This window comes from Podarcis melisellensis, assembly GCF_964234715.1.
Source record: "Podarcis melisellensis genome assembly, chromosome: Z".
Classification (NCBI taxonomy): domain Eukaryota; kingdom Metazoa; phylum Chordata; class Lepidosauria; order Squamata; family Lacertidae; genus Podarcis; species Podarcis melisellensis.
The window spans coordinates 34791018-34809277 of record NC_138547.1 but is presented as its reverse complement, the minus strand read 5'-3'; the positions used below and the strand labels follow the sequence as shown (position 1 = coordinate 34809277).

The window sequence follows — 18260 nt, the reverse complement described above, 5'->3', positions numbered from 1 at the left end:
CAAGAGCCACCCAATCCAGCTCCAGGTGGAAGTGAATCCGCAACCTGATTGGCCTACTGGAGAATCTCGGAATTAGTCAATCACGTGGGGCCCATTTTTTAAATAATGTATAAAAGGCAGACTTTCTGGGGGAACTTCCATTCCTCCTCACCACCATGAGCTGAATAAAGAGCATGAAATCCACTCTCGACTCCGAGTATATTTCACCAGGACACCCCAAAAGTTGTTGAGCATTTTTTTTTTTTACAAAAATGCTCTCCAAAAGTGTGATTTTTCGATTGACTTGCCTAAGTTCCAGGACATTTCAGAAATTCTCCTGGAAGTCAATTCTGCTGGACATCTGGCAGCCCTACTATTACAACAAATGAATCTCAAGAGCTGCCCAGAGCACAGGCTTGTCCTGTTGTGTGGGATAAGTTTCAGTTGGTAAGGCACAAGGAGACCATTGCGCTCTGGATCTTTGCCCCTCATGGCTGATAAAAGCTAGTAGGTAAGGGACATTTTATGCAAACTGATGTAGTCATTTGTCCTTTTCTTTTTTTGATGCATTTAGTGGCTTCTTATCAAAAGTGTAGACCCTCACTCAGAAGAGTAAATGAGCAGCCTCCCCCCCCCCCAAAAAGGGGGAGTTGTAATGCTGAAGGAGGCAGGGGCAAATTTACTTTATTGCTCAAAGACTCACAAAAAACTTTCACTATCTAATGGGGGGGGGGGGAGAGCAGGAATGAAATCTGAAATGACCTAACTACCCCCCTGAAAGTGGTAGCATTTCTTGCTATTCATAGGATTGTCAATCTGCATAGCAGATTTCTCCACGCTTGGCTGTAAATCAGAGTGCAACATATATATTTTTTGCTTAAAATAAATGCAAAATAAGATTTTATTTTATTTTAGCCTGAAACAAGTTTGCTCAGGAGAGCTGACCTTCAGGTGAACTTTTCTTCTAGACCACCTTCTCTTTGGAAGACGGCTCTTCCCAGTCCTGTGGTGCCAATGCGTTAGTGTCCTTAGCATCGCAGTGTGAGCCTTGTTGCTGCAGATATACACCCCCATGTGCTTACACAGACCATATGCGATCTCTCCCCTTTTGTTTTTAAAAGGTGATTGAGAACAGCACAGAAGGCAGCACCAAAAGTTCTCAAAACATTTTGGTTGCGCATATGTGTTCAGAAGTGGTAACTTTCAGGCTGTACTCCTGCTCCCATTATTGCGGCTTAGCAAATGTCATAGAAGAACAGCAAACTCCAGATCCACAGGGAAGATATCTAGCTTGATTTCTATCACAGAGTCTGTAGCACAGACAATTTGGCCACTACGATGTCAGAGCAGAGCAGAAGCAAGCAAACATGGAAAATGAAGATGTACTTAAGTCCACATCCGGCAATCTCTCTGAAGTCAAAGAATGGGAAAATACTTCATGTTCATATAAATATTTCAAATTCCTAAGAAGAAGAGTTTGGATTTGATATCCCGCCTTTCACTCCCTTTAAGGAGTCTCAAAGCGGCTAACATTCTCCTTTCTCTTCCTCCCCCACACAAACACTCTGTGAAGTGAGCGGGGCTGAGAGACTTCAGAGAAGTGTGACCAGCCCAAGGTCACCCAGCAGCTGCATGTGGAGGATCAGAGACATGAACCCGCTTCCCCAGATTACGAGACTATCGCTCTTAACCACTACAGCACACTGGCACACTAAGTGGAAGCAGACCATTTTTAAACCCTGTAGAAAAGACCCAAAGAGTAGCTTACATGTCTACTCAGAAGTAAGTCCAGAACAAATCAGATTAAAGATGGGGGACTTGGATCTAAATCAACGCATCCATATTTCCCAAGCTGGCACAGACGATGAGTGTTGAGCATAGATGTGAAAGCACCTTCAGAAAGCGTCGTCTCCCACATTTATTATATCATTTACTTGCCAACTCTGTTTCAAAAGGTACACCACCACTTTTTTCTTTACTTGATTATTAGTATGCATTAAATGTAATTACCTCCCAGTTGCTCTTATTTTGCCTCCTGCTACACCATCTGTCTTATATGGAAACATGACGAAGGCCAAATTTTGCACACCAGATTTTGAAATCTTATATCTTTAAATTCTGAACATCTGAAAAAAATGCTATGACTATAAACTATATGATATAAATATATCTCATTATACTTTTTAAGGGAAGTATAGATTTATGTTTACTGAGGTATACCACTAAATCCCACCGAAGTGGTTTTCCTTATGCAACAAGTATACTGAATTTACTACTGTGAAATGTTGGAGGGTATGCTATTGTCGCACAAAAAACTCCTGTTTGTGAAACTAAGAGCACCTTTCCTGGTTAGGCTCTACTTTGGACCTACTGAGCGACCCTATTACTGCACTTTATTTTTTACATTTATCCTTTATTTTTATTGGGTTTTATAAGCAAGAATAATGCCATACAAATAAGTATACCAAGTTTTCTCATGTCATATGTATACCACAAAAATAGCATAATAAATGTGGAAAAATATCTACAACATATGTTTCATTATTAGTGGTCAGTGTATGAGTTCTTGGTTTATGAATTGATTTAAACAATTCGGAAGAAGAAAATTACAGTATTGTATTTTAATATTTTGCTGGAAGCTGCCAGATGGGTGGGGTATAAATTATTATTATTATTATTATTATGGAAAAGGGGGTAAGAGGGGGAGGGGTTTGGGGTGTGGTTATGCTTCTATTATTCTACTCAGTGTGTGTGAGGGGTTGTGGTATCAAATAGTATGGGAAACAGCCTTATTAGAAAAACTAACCAATAAACTGTAACTGACACGGGGACAAATAGAAGAAGACGCCTTCACCCTGGTTTGGTTCCTTTTATCACATACACAGCCCAACAAGACAACAACAAGAATCCCCCAATAGCATACGAATCAGTCTAGCTAACCTGATTAAAAATACACACTCATCCCCCCTCACACACAAAAACAGTTCTCACTACAGCCAACCAAAGACAACCAACCACACCCTAAGCCACACCCAACCTCTCTCACCACCAAGGAAATACAACAAGTGAATAGTAAGAGAACCCATATTTTATATCCTGCCATTTCACCAAGAATCTCTGTGTATGGGGTTCTCCTTCTTTCTCTCTACCTGTCACTTGCAGGCTTTTATTCTCACAACAACCCTGTGAAATAGTCAGATTAGCCTGAGATAACCCAAGGTTACCAATTGAGCTTCATGCGTAAACAGAGATTTGAATCCACGGCTCCCCAGCCCTACTCTGACACTTGAATCACAACACCATGCTGGCTCTCCCCGTGTGGTACATTCCTAAGCACACCTACAAATTGATCTCAATGTGATTTACTTCTGAGAAACTGTGTTCAGAAGTACACTATTAGTCAGTTTGTTGCAGCATTTGGAAGGTTCCATAAACCAAATTGGGTGGAAAACCTTGGGCAGCTACAAAGGACCCAAAATTTTACAGCATCTCTTCCTTCTTCCAGTGATAGAATCTAAGGCATTTGTCCCAATTTCTCTAGTGTCTTTACAGGCTCCCCTACGTCCACTTGAGTGCATTCTAATTGACTACTCAGAAGTAAGTCTCATTGAGTTCAATAGGACTTATTCTCAGGGAAGTGGGTATAGGACTGTAGCCTTGTTTACTGGTTAGCAAGCCCAATAAAGCTTATGTACACCAGGGAACACCCAAAGTTCTATCCTCCAGAGACAACAATCAGAACAGCAATTATGCTTGCAAATTGTGGTTAAATCACTGGAAGCAATTAGCACTTAGTGATTTCCTCATTGTGTGCAATGAACACTGCTTCTAACCTTGGAGTTAGCCTTTTTGTTTCCATATCAACAGAAATTATACTGCCCTTTGCATTGATGTTCTGCTTCATCAAACAGGAAATTAGCATCTTTAGAAATCTACATGCATTTACCCATAAGGCTTCTAAAAGGCTCTCCACAGAGAGCAATTTCTGCTGGTCCCTTGAAACTTTCTCTTAGGCATTCAGTTGTGAACTAAGGATTGAAGCAACAATCATTTCAAGCTCAGTCTTATGACCAATCAGTCTTAGTATGCCTTGGAAAACTGGTAGCGTGGCTATGTGTCCTGCTCTAGAGAGAACAGTCTGTTGGAGTAACTAGACATGAGAAGAGGTTAATTTCCTTCATGAGCATAAATCACCCCAAACATGAGCTTATAGCAGGTGCAAGGCTCAGTGCCTTGACTATATTTGTGATTAATGAATGTCAGCGCAGTAATCCGTTGGTTTGTGAGTCGCCGTAAGTCTCTTGGTGTTACCTTGTCCAGTGTTACATCTTGAATTACTGGACTTATTTAGAGCAATAGAAATACTTTGTACTTGTTTGTATCTGTATATATCTGTATCTGCAAAAGCCTATAAGCTGTATATATCTACACCCAGAACTGTTTTACTGAGCCTTATCTTCTGCAACAGTAAACTAGCTGAACTACTGAAGTTCTGCTTCTGTATGTTGACTGGTACTGGGAGCAATTTGCACTGCATGGGTATCTCACCTGAGATTCCCAACAAGTTCTATATTTGAAGGGCTATCAGAGGCCACTCTTTGAAGGGCTGTTTGATCCTAGCTTGCTTTTAATATAAAGAACCATAAGAAGGAGTCTTGAAGTTGCCCATCAGCAGCTACAACCTGGACAGCAGGTGGAGCAGGCACACAGGTCAACTAGCCACAGTCTTCACCCACTAGGGTAATAATGTTGTATTTTTATTAAAATTATAGTAACTATTTCTAAATTATTTCTAAATACATACACATTAGAATATGCACCTATCTGTGCCCACTTTTGTTCCCAGCTGTATTTGTTCTCTGCCTCACCCTGCATTCGTGTGCAAATAGCCATCCCAAAAACTGTGAGTCCATGTAACTGGGGTCCAGTTCCATACTGTCCAGTATGAAGCTTCAAGTGAACATAAGAAGAGCCAAGCTGGATCAGAACAAAGGCCCATCTTGTCCAACATCCTGCTCTCGCAGTTACCAGACAGGCTATAGGTGACCTGGAAACAGGACCAGTGTGAAACAGTACTGTCTCCACTTGTTATTCCTAGCAACTAGCATACTTCCTCCAACCATGAATGCAGAACATAGTGATTATGATGCTAAAGATGACTACTTTATGAGCTGCCAATAGTCTGAAATGAGGAACAGTTTATGTCAAGAACTCCCTGAGTCTTCTGAAATCCATGGAATGAGATGAAAGAGCAGGTAGTAATTTTGAATGGCAAGAGCTATAGAGATGGAAAATCTAACACTATCAGCTTATTTTAGCCATTTTATCTGCTGGCAACTGAGCGCATTAAGCCACGATATCCGAAATGCACTAGAAACAGATCCATGTCACACAGGATGAATTTCCTATATAAGTTGTCACATGAAGAAGAAATATGAGTGCTCTCACTCTGTGAACAATGAGAGAGGAAGGCCTTTTCACCAGTCAGCCTTATACCAACTACCATTTGCTGCTGTCCTTCCCACAACTGTCTCCATAAGCCATCTTTTACACCTGAGTCAGGATCAGCCCAATACATTTTGGTACCTGAGCTCTAATTCCTGGATCCAGCACAGATTCAAATGCTGGAATAGCCAGGCCAGGCTGATAATGGTCCTCCTCTTAAGGGAACAATTTGGCAGAGGGCAAATGAGTGGACCTCCCTCCCTCAAAGGTCTGTTAGCTAGAAAGACAAAAAGCCAGAGTTGAGAATTGAGTGATGTGAACTAGAAGCTGGATGCAAATATATTTACAAATAAAGAGTATATATTTGCAAATAAAGAGTCTCCGCTGTGCCTCATTCCAAAAGGCAATGTGAACTCTAGGTAAGCACCTGGAGATTGAGGTGGTGTGCAACACTATCATAGGGCAGTAACAAGAAAATAGACATGTTCTGCGGTTGTTCCTATACTGTGAAAAATTATCCTCCACACACACCCAGGTTTTCGCTGGCACATGTTTTATTGGTTTTTTAGGTTGTGTTTAGCTTTAATGGCATGCTGTTTATTTTTTAGACTGTACGCTGCTTAGAGATTTTAGAAATAGTAAATGGTTTACAGAAGCTTTTAAATAAAATAGATAAAAGCAGACAAAATGCTCCATAAGAAAAGTTGGTGATTATCATGCTCTGTTAGGGTTTAAGAGCTTACATGAGAAGCGGCAGGAATGGTCAGAACCTCTTCTGGCCTTGGACGCTGTAGTCTCTGCTGGCTAAGCTACAGAAAGTTGTTGCAGCCAAGGATTAAAGTCATTGGAAGGCTTAAGAGGACAGGCAAGACCTACCCTTTAGGTGGCTCCACTTCCTGGGAGAGCTGCCGGCAGTCCTTAAAGGGCCCAAAGATGACTCCACAGTTGCATGATTGGGAAGTAAGAGAAGCTACATTCTAGAAGCCCAAGGATGGTGACAGGAACAGTACAGAAGGGGTTTTTGAGGACTTATTCCCTGCTGAATGGGGAATCTGTGAGTTGTCTAAATGCAACTACTCCTCAAGGTGACATGGATCCAGATGCAAGCAACATGATATATGAGAACCTGTCTTCAACAAAGTACAGCTTTCAATTTTAGGTTCAAATCTGAGACACTTAAGTCCAATTGTCAGTTGTGAAAAGCCATGGATGTGAAAAACTCATGCAGACTTGTTTGTTGCCCCTGGCAAAAGCTGAAAGGAACTCTGTTAATCAACAGAATTAGTTGCCATCTCTGCAATAGACTGCTCAACACTAAAAACTTCACTTTATGCAGTGCATAGTTAATAAAAATGAGCGTTAAGTACTACAGTTTTATGATTGTTGTAACAAGACTGGTATTCTGCCAGTGCTATTATCTACTGTCAAAGTTAGCAAATGGTGTTTACAGCTATCATACCCACGAACAGCAGTGGTAATAACTATTGTGAGGCATAGGAGAAATCTTTGTGTATCTGATAAATGACTGCACGAACTCTCTGATTAAAGTAGCTGAAGGTCAGTCTGGACATAGCAATGACAACCACATTTTTTCCATTTGTGCTTGCCCCACAAACATGCTCTTTCTGTAATTTCTTTCATTGAAAGGGGCATATGGGTGAGGGGAGTTGAGTCTTCTTCCTCACCACCACTTTCCATCTGGTTGCCTGAGCACCTTCCCTCCCTCTGACAAGCTCCAAAATAGAAAATGAGTTAGATAAAAAGTGCTTGGCTGATGGAATACATCAGATGGGGGAAATATGTCATCCTCCAGCTGCTGCTGGTCTTCAGCTCCATTCAGTCCCAGCCAGCATCACCAATGGCCAGATATGATGGGAGCTGTAGTATACCATAACATGAGGGTCATAGTTTCCCCATCCTTAGATACACTCCATGGGCAGCAGGCCCTTGACAGAACATCTGCTTTGCATGCAGATTGCCCCAGGTTCAAGCCCGGTATCTCCAGTAGGGCTGGGAGAGACTTCTGGCCTGAAACCCCAGAGAGCTTCTGCTCTAAACTGCTGACCCAAAGGAGGGATCATGGGAGTGAATGGTCCAAGGATACCAAAGGAGGATGTCTAAAACACCAGATTGATGAATTCCAGCACTTTATTAAAGGAAAGGTGTAGACTTACAGCAAATCAGCCTGCCAGGTCCCCCAGCCTTTACAGACATGGGGATGGACACAACAGCAAGGAGATGGCTTGTCTGCACCCAAGCAAACATCCATACACTCTTTATACACAAAGCACATATGTCACTTCGGTCAGGATGTCCCATCACTTCACCTGATCAGATGAGGGCACAGGTGGAGTAGCTCCAAAACAGATCTTGTGGCTTCCCAAAGCTACAGAAGTGATTTTTGCCCATCAGGACTAGTTTATTTGAATCTTATTAGCTGGTACATACCTAACTGCAAACATCAGTTGGTCCTAGGAGGCTTATCTGGTGTGATAATAACAACAGCAACATGTATGTCTACCTTTCATTTTCATTTCCTGCTATGTACCCAATGTGAAGTTCATCCAAAATGTTGGGGGAAATTAAAATGGCAGCTAAATCCATTTGTCCATTGCTGCTTGGAGCAGCTGGGGGTGGGGGGTGGGGAGTGAAGCTAGGCTCAAGGCAGATGTCAAGGATGGGCCGTGCCATGGTACTGCAGTTCTGACAGCTGCTTCAAGATGCTTGGTGCTGATTTTGATCAACAAAGTGGTTGAGTTATGTGCAGTTTATACGGCTGTTTATTTATTTTATTTATCATTATTTATTATTAAAATTGTATAGTGCTCCATACCCACAGGTCTCATAAAATCACAATATTAAAATGCTTAATGTTTGAATGAAGATTCATCCATGATTCCCTTCCATGCCAGACAGTCCTTTAGGAAGACCATACTTCCTGTGATCATACTAAAGTATTTCAGAATACAGAAGACATCATACTCTCCTTTCCAACTACCCACATAATTTCATCCTGTTACTCTAATAGTCGATACCAAACAAGCATTGGCCATACACAAGACTCACATTCCGGGCATATGCAGCTGTTGTTCTAGAAGTTAACCTCTGGTAATTGTTCAAATGTAATAATAATAATATTTTTTATTTATACCCCGCCCTCCCCAGCCAAGGCTGGGCTCAGGGTGGCTAACAAGCAATAATAAAAACAAGTTGAATGAATATAATTTAAAAACAAAATTAAAGAAATAACAAAAAAAGTGAAATATCTGGGGGTGAATTTAACATCTAAGAATGTGAATTTATTTAAAGACAATTATGAGAAATGTTGGTTGGAAGTGAAGAAAGATCTTGATATATGGTCTAGGTTGAGACTTTCCTTGTTAGGCCGAATTGCTGTTATTAAGATGAACGTACTGCCGAGATTGTTGTTTTTGTTTCAGACATTGCAAATTCTGGACAAGATGGACTGTTTCAAGAAGTGGCAGAAAGATATATCCAAATTTGTCTGGCAGGGCAAAAAGCCCAGAATAAAATTTAAGATTTTGACTGATGCAAAGGATAGAGGGGGTTTTGCTCTGCCGGACTTAAGAATTTACTATGAAGCAGCAGCTTTTTGCTGGCTGAAACAATGGCTACTTCTTGAGAATACAGACATTTTGGATTTGGAAGGGTATGATAACAACTTTGGCTGGCATGCATATTTATGGTATGACAAGGTAAAGGTTCACAGAGGCTTTAAAAACCATATTGTCAGGAAAGCTTTGTATAATGTTTGGAATCGTTATAAAGACTTGTTGGAAAGCAAAACCCCCAGGTGGTTATCATCAATGGAAGCTAAGGCGGTAAAAAAACTTAACATGGACTCAGACTGGCCAAAATATTGTGAAATTATAGAATATGATGGTGAAAAGTTCAAATTACAAAGTTTCGAGAAACTAAAATCTAAAGTTCGAGACTGGTTACAGTGGTGCCTCGCAAGACGAAATTAATTCGTTCCGCAAGTCTCTTCGTCTTGCGAGTTTTTCGTCCTGCGATGCACGGTTTTCCATAGGAATGCATTGAAAATCAATTAATGCGTTCCTATGGAAACCGCCTTCCCCCGACCTCTTCTGGCGGGCGGCATTTTAAAATCGCCCGGGACAGCGGAGGACTTCTCCGCTGTCCGGGGCGATTTAAAAGCCCCTGGGAAGGCAGGCAGGGGGGACTTTTGCCCCCCCGCCTGCCTTCAGAAAAGGTCCAGGACAGGCGCGGACCTCTCCGCAAGCAGCGGGAGCGCTCCTTGCGGAGAGTTGCAAGCGCGCCCAGGCTTTCCCGCCCCGCCGCCGGGCTTCGGGACATCGTTCCGATGCCGGGCGGCGGGGGGAGGCTTTCTCGCCCCGCCGCCCGGCATCGGGACGATGCCCCGAAGCTGGGCGGCGGGGGGAGGCTTTCTCGCCCCGCCGCCCGGCATCGGGACGATGCCCCGAAGCTGGGCGGCGGGGGGAGGCGTTCCTGCCCCGCCGCCCGGCATCGGGACGATGCCCCGAAGCCGGGCGGCGGGGGGAGGCTTTCTCGCCCCGCCGCCCGGCATCGGGACGATGCCCCGAAGCCGGGCGGCGGGGGGAGGCGTTCCTGCCCCGCCGCCCGGCATCGGGACGATGCCCCGATGCCGGGCGGCGGGGGGAGGCTTCAAAAGCCGTCCGGGGGCTTTTAAATCGCCCCGGACAGTCCCGGGGCGATTTAAAAGCCCCCGGTTAGGCAGGCAGGGGGGGCAAAGACTTTTGCCCCCCGCCCGCCTTGGGAAGAGGTCCTGGACCTCTTCCCAAGGCGGGCGGGGGGGCAAAAGTCTTTGCCCCCCCTGCCTGCCTTCAAAAGCCGTCCGGGATAGTGGGAAGCGCTTCCCTGCTATCCCGGACCGCTTTTAAAATGCTGGCGGTGGGGAGCAAAGCCTTTCGCCCCCGCCGGCCTTCTTGGACCTCTTCTGAAGTCCGGAGGGGGGAAAAAGGCTTTGCTCCCCACCGCCAGCATTTAAAAAAAGGTCCCCGAGATTTCCCTATGGGCTTTCATCTTGCGATGCAAGCCCATAGGGAAAATCGTCTAGCGAAGCGTCGCAAAACCCGAAAAACCCTTTCGTCTTGCGGGTTTTTCGTCTTGCGAGGCATTCGTCTTGCGGGGCACCACTGTACATTATCATCAGATTAATGAGACCTTTAAGCAGGACAGGAAACTAGGATTCCAGAAGGAGAGGTCAAAGTTAGAAACAGAACTGTTAGAGCCCAATACTAAGAATCTGTCTAGAATGTATAACCTGCTGCTGAAATGGAACACACAGGATGAAACGGTGAAATCAGCTATGATTAAATGGGCACAAGACATCGGCCATGATATTATGTTTGCTGACTGGGAACAGTTATGGACCACAGGCATTAAATTCACGGCATGTAGTGCCTTAAAAGAGAACATAATGAAAATGATCTACAGGTGGTACATGACCCCAGTCAAGCTTGCAAAGATATATCATTTGCCCAATAATAATTGCTGGAAATGTAATGAATGCGAAGGAACCTTCTATCATCTTTGGTGGACCTGCCCAAAGATTAAGGCCTACTGGGAAATGATCTATAATGAAATTAAGAAAATCCTTAAGTGGACATTTGTAAAGAAACCGGAGGCCTTTCTCTTGGGCATGGTTGGCCAAATGATTCCAAAGAAGGACAGAACATTTTTCATGTACGCAACTACAGCAGCAAGAATTCTTTTGGCAAAGTATTGGAAGACTCAAGAACTACCTACTCTGGAAGAATGGCAGACTAAGGTGACTGAATTCATGGGACTGGCAGAGATGACCGGCAGAATCCGTGACCAGAGGAGAGAGACAGTGGAAGAGGACTGGAAAAAATTTAAAGTATATCTTAAGAACTGTTGTAAAATTTCGGAATGCTAAGATGTCAAGGGGTATGAAACAGAGAATTACAGCTGTGAAAATTTAACCTTAAAAGAATGCCAAGGAAGTTAGGGATAAAAAAGGATTGAAGGATTGCTAATAATAATTATTTTTTTAAAATAAGGATGCAGTGAAGGGGAGGTATGGGGAAGTCGTGTCTTGTTTGTTTGTATGTGTTTTTGTTTTTCTATGTTGTAAAAACCAATAAAATTATTTTTTTAAAAAAAATAAAAACAAAATTAAAATACATTAAAATACTGAAACATTAAAATATCAAAATATAGCCTCATCGCAGGAGGAGAAAGGAAAAGAAAAAGAGGGGGAGGGAATCAAATTGGCTCCAAACCAAAGGCCAGGCAGAACAGCTCTGTCTTACAGGCCCTGCGGAAAGAAGTCAGATCCTGCAGGGCCCTGGTCTCATGAGGCAGAGCGTTCCACTGGCCAGAGCCAGAGTTGAAAAGGCCCTGGCTCTGGTTGAAGCCATTCTAACTTCCTTAGGGCCCGGGACCAATAGGGTGTTGCTATTTATGGACCTTGAGGCTCTTCGTGGGGCATACCGGGAGAGGCGGTCCTGTAGGTACGAGGGTCCTAGGCCATGAAGGGCTTTAAAGGTCAAAACCAGCACCTTAAATCTAACCCTGTACTCCACCGGGAGCCAGTGCAGCTGGAAAAGCACTGGGTGAATATGCTCCCATGGCAGAGACCCTGTGAGGAGCCTCGCTGCAGCATTCTGCACCTGCTGGAGTTTCTGCAACAGCTTCAAGGGCAGCCCTGCGTAGAGCGAATTATAGTAGTCAAGCCTGGAGGTGACCGTCGCATGGATCACTGTGGCCAATGTAGTCTAATAGCTATGAAAGACAGTAAAAAAGCATCTAGTTTAACTCTATTCTCTAAGCCAGGGGATAGAATAAAAGATTTATCTAGCACCAGCTCTGTAAGATCAGCAATTAATTCTATGGCTTCCATAAGAAGTACAGATCGGCTGCATAAGAACTTTGGTCTAACATATGTGGTATACTTGATTTATTATTTTTTATAGGGCCAAGAAACAAAATTGTGTATTAAAAAGATATTGTAAAAGTGAAAGATAACCTTTGTAGTGGAGAGATTGGTGTTGCTGAGGCTGGGGTCACTAATATGGGATCATCATTAAAAGTTATAATCTGAAACTGTTTAGAACGTCTGTGGAAAATGTCTGTCTAGTATTTCCCCTCCCCCCTCCCCAATTACAATCATATGCCATATTTTGCCACCCTTTTTGCTAGCAGGTACTGGAGGTTTGCCTGCTTATTATAATTAATAAATAAATATATTAGTATCACACACCTCTCTTTTATCAGAAGCTCCACAGCTTAATTGGAGACTGGCACAAAGCTCACCAAGGCATTGGTGTGGAATCTATTTTCAGTTCCTAGCTAAGCCTTGTAAGGTGTACAAAAACAATGCAGAAAAAAATGCATTTTTTTCTCATGAGTCAGTAACCACTACCAGGCACAACTTATCTAGAATTAGGGGAAACGTTGAAAGCAGTGTGTGAAACTTCCAACAGGGATCACTGAGTATCTATGTAATTAGTTGTGTTTATTTTATATTACAGACATCTCCTTTGCTATTCTATTTTTAAAATTCCATTTATATCTCCCACCTTTCTTCCATCAACCCATGTGGTTCTCAAGGAGTCATCTATCTTGTCACTGACGAGACCTTAATCAAGATAGTAGTCTCTCATATCATATGGCTGGATATCAATATGGATTAGGATTGTTTGAAGATAATGTACGAGACCAAGATGTCTACATTCTGATGGTTCAACATGGTGAAGGGAACAGAATGCTGTATTGGTACTGTACACAGGGGCCCAGATTTAAATTCCAACACAATAATTTCATGCGTTATTCCTTAGCATCCCTTTCTCCCTTCTCTTTTTTTATGAAAGTAATATACAGTGGTGCCTCGCAAGACGAAATTAATTCGTTCTGCGAGTTGTTTCGTCCTGCGATTTTTTTGTCTTGCGAAGCGCGGATTCCCTGGGTATTAACGGTTTTAAGAAAAAGGAAACAAACTCGCAAGACGTTTTCGTCTTGTGAAGCAAGCCTATAGGGAAAATCATCTTGCGAAGCAACTCAAAAAAACGAAAAACCCTTTCATCTTGCGCATTTTTCGTCTTGCGAGGCATTCGTCTTGCGAGGTACCACTGTATGCAGTTCAGGTATTGTGTGTGTGGAGATACAGTAGGTTAGGCTGGCTGTGTTTCTGTTACAGTACAAGGAACAAAGATTGACCGATTTATTATGGCACAAGTTTTCCATCACATGCATCATGAAGTTTCATCTCGTCTCTCTATCTCACACACTCACGTGGAGGGCTAACAAAAGTAAAGAAAATGTGGCAAATCAAAGAAACTTTAAGCAAATGAACCGCAGTGATAATTCACCACAGCAGTAACTGGTGATAAAGGCAATCATTCTAGGGCTGCTAGGTTAATGAGCACCAGTCGCATGGCAGGAAAGCATTGTCTCTATCATGCCTAAACAGATCGGCTCAAACTCCTCGATAAGTCCCAATTCAGCACTTTCAACTTGTGAAATATCTTTTTGTTGCTGGAATATCCAGGTCGGGAGTGGGGTGTTCTGGCAGAGGGACCCTGTTGCATTCCCGCCTGTGCAGTGAAGCACTAGGATCCCTGTGCCAGGGAAGGTCTGAAGAGAGGTCTGAGCCTTGACAGACGCTGCCCCCTCCCCCTTTCCCTCACCCTACTTCTTAATCCACTCCTTTCTTCTGACTCATCTCCCTTTCACAAACCCTTCTCTCTCCCCTCCTGCCTGCCTTCCATCCGGGCACTCACTTCCGCCAGGCTTTTCCTTTCGGCGCTCACCCAAGTCTTCTTCGAGCCGCTTCCGGGCCCCATCCCTCGTTCACCCTCAGCCACGAGTGAGGGCATCGGCGCGCCTTAGCGGCATCAGCGTGCCAAGAGGCTTGCGCGTGCGCACACAGGAGGACCCCTGTGCGCGAGAGAGACGGGAGGGGCGGGGGGAAAGAGTGTTGAGTTTACGTCCCGCCGTCTCCTTCCTTCGCTTCCCCGGCCCGTCTGCCGTCAGGGCGCGCGCAAGGGAGGGGGGAGGAGGAGGGGTGGGTGGGTAAACGAGCGCGTGCGCAGAAAGCCGCCAGTCGCGCGCCGAGTGCCCTGACAGGAGCGGAGCGAGCGTGAGGAGAGCAAGGCGGCGACCAAAAAAAAAGGGGGGTTGGGGGGGTGGGAAAGAGACTTGGCGAGGCGGGGCGGGCACCTCCCTTCATCCCGCCATGAGTGCCTGAGGGAAGGGAGAGAGACAGAGAGATAGAGGCAAGGGAAGAGAGGCGGCATGGAGAACCAGGGAGCCGGCGGTGAGGAACCGCCGGGTAAGATGAACCCGAGGCGGGGCGGTGTCGGAGGCGGCGGCTGGCGCGCCCCTGAGGATGAGAGTAAGAACAAACCCAAGCTGGTGAGTGAGGAGGTGGGGTGGGGGGCGCAGGGCTGACCGGGGCTTAAAGCGTTGCGGGGGGTGGAGGGTGTTATGCGGTCGAGGGGGCAGCTCGCAGCACACCCGGCCTAGCCTGGCCCGGCCTTTTTAAAAACGGAGGGCGGGTGGGATGGGGGGTTAAGGTGTTGGGGGGGGGGCGTTTCAGGCGAGAGTTTTTAAAAACCCTAGAAGCTCGCGGGGGGCACCGTTGCTTCTGTTTCGTCAGCCGCCTCGCGCGAGGGCCTCTAGGCGACGTGCAGTAAAACAACAAACAAACAAACCCCAATTTCAGTAATGATAAACGACCAAAGAGTTCCGACTGGGGGGGGGGGGAATCCTGCGAAGCTGGACTAAAAGACGCTGTGAAACAGCACAGAGCCCACACTTCTCTGGTTGCTGCTGCTAAAGGGGCAGTTGCTGGGGTGGGCTGGAAAGTTTGCAATCTGCTGTGCATGTGTGTGGAAGTGGAGGGGAGAATGCGTTGACTAGGTTTGCTTAGGGGTGGAGCATTTTTCATAGGCCCTGCTCCTGTGACATCCTGCACAGAGGCTTGGGTTGCCAGCTGTCTCTAGAGGCTTTGCCCTTGTGCCCTACAGGGGCTTTGAGGCGAGGCAGCAATGGGTTCATTAAGGCTCTTGTGGCATGGAGGTGGACTGGGTTTTCCTTTTGGCTTTTATGGATCAAGTGACTGTTAAAGGCACAGCTACTGGGGTTGTTTGAAATGTTGGTAATCCTTGAGGTGGCCAGAAGAGTGCCTTTAATAGGCTTCCTTAATAGCTATGTGTGTTTGGGGTGAGATGGGAAATTAAGGGTCAGCTGCTTTACTTAGCTCATCTCTTGTGCTTTTCACTGAGGCTTGACTTTACTATTTTGTTTGTTTTTGTTCACTGTTACCTGGTTCTTCCTCCTACACATTTTCATAACAGGTCACATAGAATCATGGAATTGTAGAGTTCGAAGGTATCCTGAAGGTCATCTAGTCCAACACTCTGCAATGCAGGAATCCTGCCCACAGCTGTCTCTGGGTGGCCTCAAACCACCAATGTTCTGGTTAACAACAGGCAGATGCACTATGGTTGAAGGATAGTTGTGAGTGGCATGGCTTGGTAGGATTTGAACTTTGATTTCCCTGGTGCCAATCAACATGCCTAACTCCTATACCAGGCTTCCTCAAATTCGGCCCTCCAGATGTTTTTGGCCTACAACTCCCATGAGCAGGACTAGTGGTCAGGGATGATGGGAATCGTAGTTTCAAAACATCTGAAGGGCCGAGTTTGAGGAAACCTGTCCTATACCATCCTGACTCTAAATTCTTTCACCTGTGGCTTTTCACAGAAGATTGGTTATCAACTGCAGTGACTGGCCATGTTATTAGGACTTTCCACAGAAGTTTGAGGTGCAGAAAGCAGCAGGTGATGCTTTTCATGGTACAGAGATGGATACTCTAATTTGCTCCTTATTGCAGGCCAGACTACTGTTAGGAGCAGCTTTAAGTACTGTTTGAAAAGTTGGCAGGCCTTTGAAGGCAGAAAGAGGGAGAGTGCCTGAGCTTGTAATTTTTTTTTAGAGAACCTAGGTAGGCTCTTAAATGTTGGCAACTTTTACTGGCCTACTTCCTTTGACTTGAACAGCACCACAATAAAACACACACAAAGTGTTAGTGTTGTGTTAGTACTTGAGTGCTGGACTCAAATGCCCACTCAGCCATAATAATAATAATTTATTATTTATACCCCGCCCATCTGGCTGGGCCTCCCCAGCCGCTCTGGGTGGTTTCCAAAAAATATTAAAATACTGTAATACATCAAACATTAAAATCTTCCCTGAACAGGGCTGCCTTCAGATGTCTTCTAAAAGTCTGGTAGTTTTTGTTCTCTTTGACTTCTGGTGGGAGGGCGTACCACAGGGAGGGCGCCACTACCGAGAAGGCCCTCTGCCTGGTTCCCTGTAACTTGGCCTCTCACAGTGAGGGAACCACCAGAAGGCCCTCGGTGCTGGACCTCAGTGTCCAGGTAGAACGATGGGGGTGGAGACGCTTCTGGGTGTAATTGGGCTAGTCACTAGTTTAAGTCTAACCTACCTCACAGGGTTCTTGTGGGCATTAAATGTGGAGGGGTGGAACTATGCACACAACCTTGAGTTCCTTGGAGAAAAGGTGGAATATAAAGTCAGCAAATAAACAGATGAAATACAGTGGTACCTTGGGTTACAGACGCTTCAGGATACAGACTCTTCAGGTTACAGACTCCACTAACCCAGAAATAGTACCTCGGGTTAAGAACGTTCCTTCAGGATGAGAACAGAAATCGTGCGACGGCGCCGGGAGGCCCCATTAGCTAAAGGTTAAGAACAGTTTCAGGTTAAGAACGGACCTCCAGATCGAATTAGGTTCTTAACCTGAGGTACCACTGTAAATTAAACAGGCAGAAAAACAAACAAGTGGTGGTGTGGCATTATTAGAAACTGACAAATACTTTTGTAGCATGAACTACAGTGGTACCTCGGGTTAAGTACTTAATTCGTTCTGGAGGTCTGTTCTTAACCTGAAACTGTTCTTAACCTGAAGCACCACTTTAGGTAATGGGGGCTCCTGCTGCTGCCACACCGCCGAAGCACGATTTCTGTTCTCATCCTGAAGCAAAGTTCTTAACCTGAAGCACTATTTCTGGGTTAGCGGGGTCTGTAACCTGAAGCATATGTAACCCAAGGTACCACTGTACAGGATTAAATTACTCCATTGCTCTTTGTATCAGTAGTAGAAAAATCCTCACTTGCTACATTTCTGCATTCTAGACTACTGTTAAAAACACATGAAGAAAGCCAGTAAAAAGTTGCTTCCCCTGGGCCTTCAGATAATTAAATAAATGAAGGAGGAGGGGGGAGGATAGGTGTGGGCCAGGCAGCAAGATAGGGTTGGTAGTAGATACTCAACAGATAAACCTTTCACTGCCCCCAATATGCAGTGATTGGAAATCACTTCATTTCATATTGGACATCTGTTGCTTCCCTGACTAGTATGTACGGTAGCTGTTGATGGCACTGGAGCCCTACTGTGAAAAAGAAGATAGCAACCATATCCAAAGAGTTGTCCATTTCTTTTGGTCTTAGCAATGTTCTAAATCTTGAAGAACCATCTGACAAGACTTTAATAGTTTCATATTTTCTCTTATTTGCATCTCCAGACTTGGAAGAGCCACACCTGTTAGGTTTCTGCTGGTTCACAACTACCACATATACTTTGCCAGGGAGTGGGGTGGCATGCTTGTTCTCAGGTAGTGTGGTGTTGGCTTGGTGTCAAGTTCTTCTGAGGTGGACGGGGTATCCCATCTCTTTTGGAATGTTCTGGGGTTATGGTGGTTTTGGTTTTTCCATAGTGGATTATGATGGAATTATGCAGTGGAGCAATGAGCGACTTT

The 18260-nt window shown here is 44.7% G+C and overlaps 1 protein-coding gene and 1 long non-coding RNA gene across 4 annotated transcripts in view; one reads left to right on the top strand and one right to left on the bottom strand.

The window, feature by feature from the left end:
* Nucleotides 1-14444, bottom strand: part of LOC309362174 — a 52393-nt gene extending 37949 nt beyond the window's left edge. For all 3 annotated transcript variants that reach the window (XR_014164829.1, XR_014164830.1, XR_014164831.1), the window contains exon 1: nt 14193-14444. This is a non-coding gene — a long non-coding RNA (uncharacterized lncRNA). The remainder of the gene's footprint in view (nt 1-14192) is intronic.
* Nucleotides 14445-14608: 164 nt separating this feature from the next.
* DIAPH2 (diaphanous related formin 2) overlaps nt 14609-18260 on the top strand; it is a 346935-nt gene continuing 343283 nt past the window's right edge. The window contains exon 1 of the mRNA XM_081897572.1: nt 14609-14826. Within this exon, the coding sequence (XP_081753698.1) occupies nt 14707-14826 (120 nt within the window). The 5' untranslated portion in view covers nt 14609-14706. The remainder of the gene's footprint in view (nt 14827-18260) is intronic.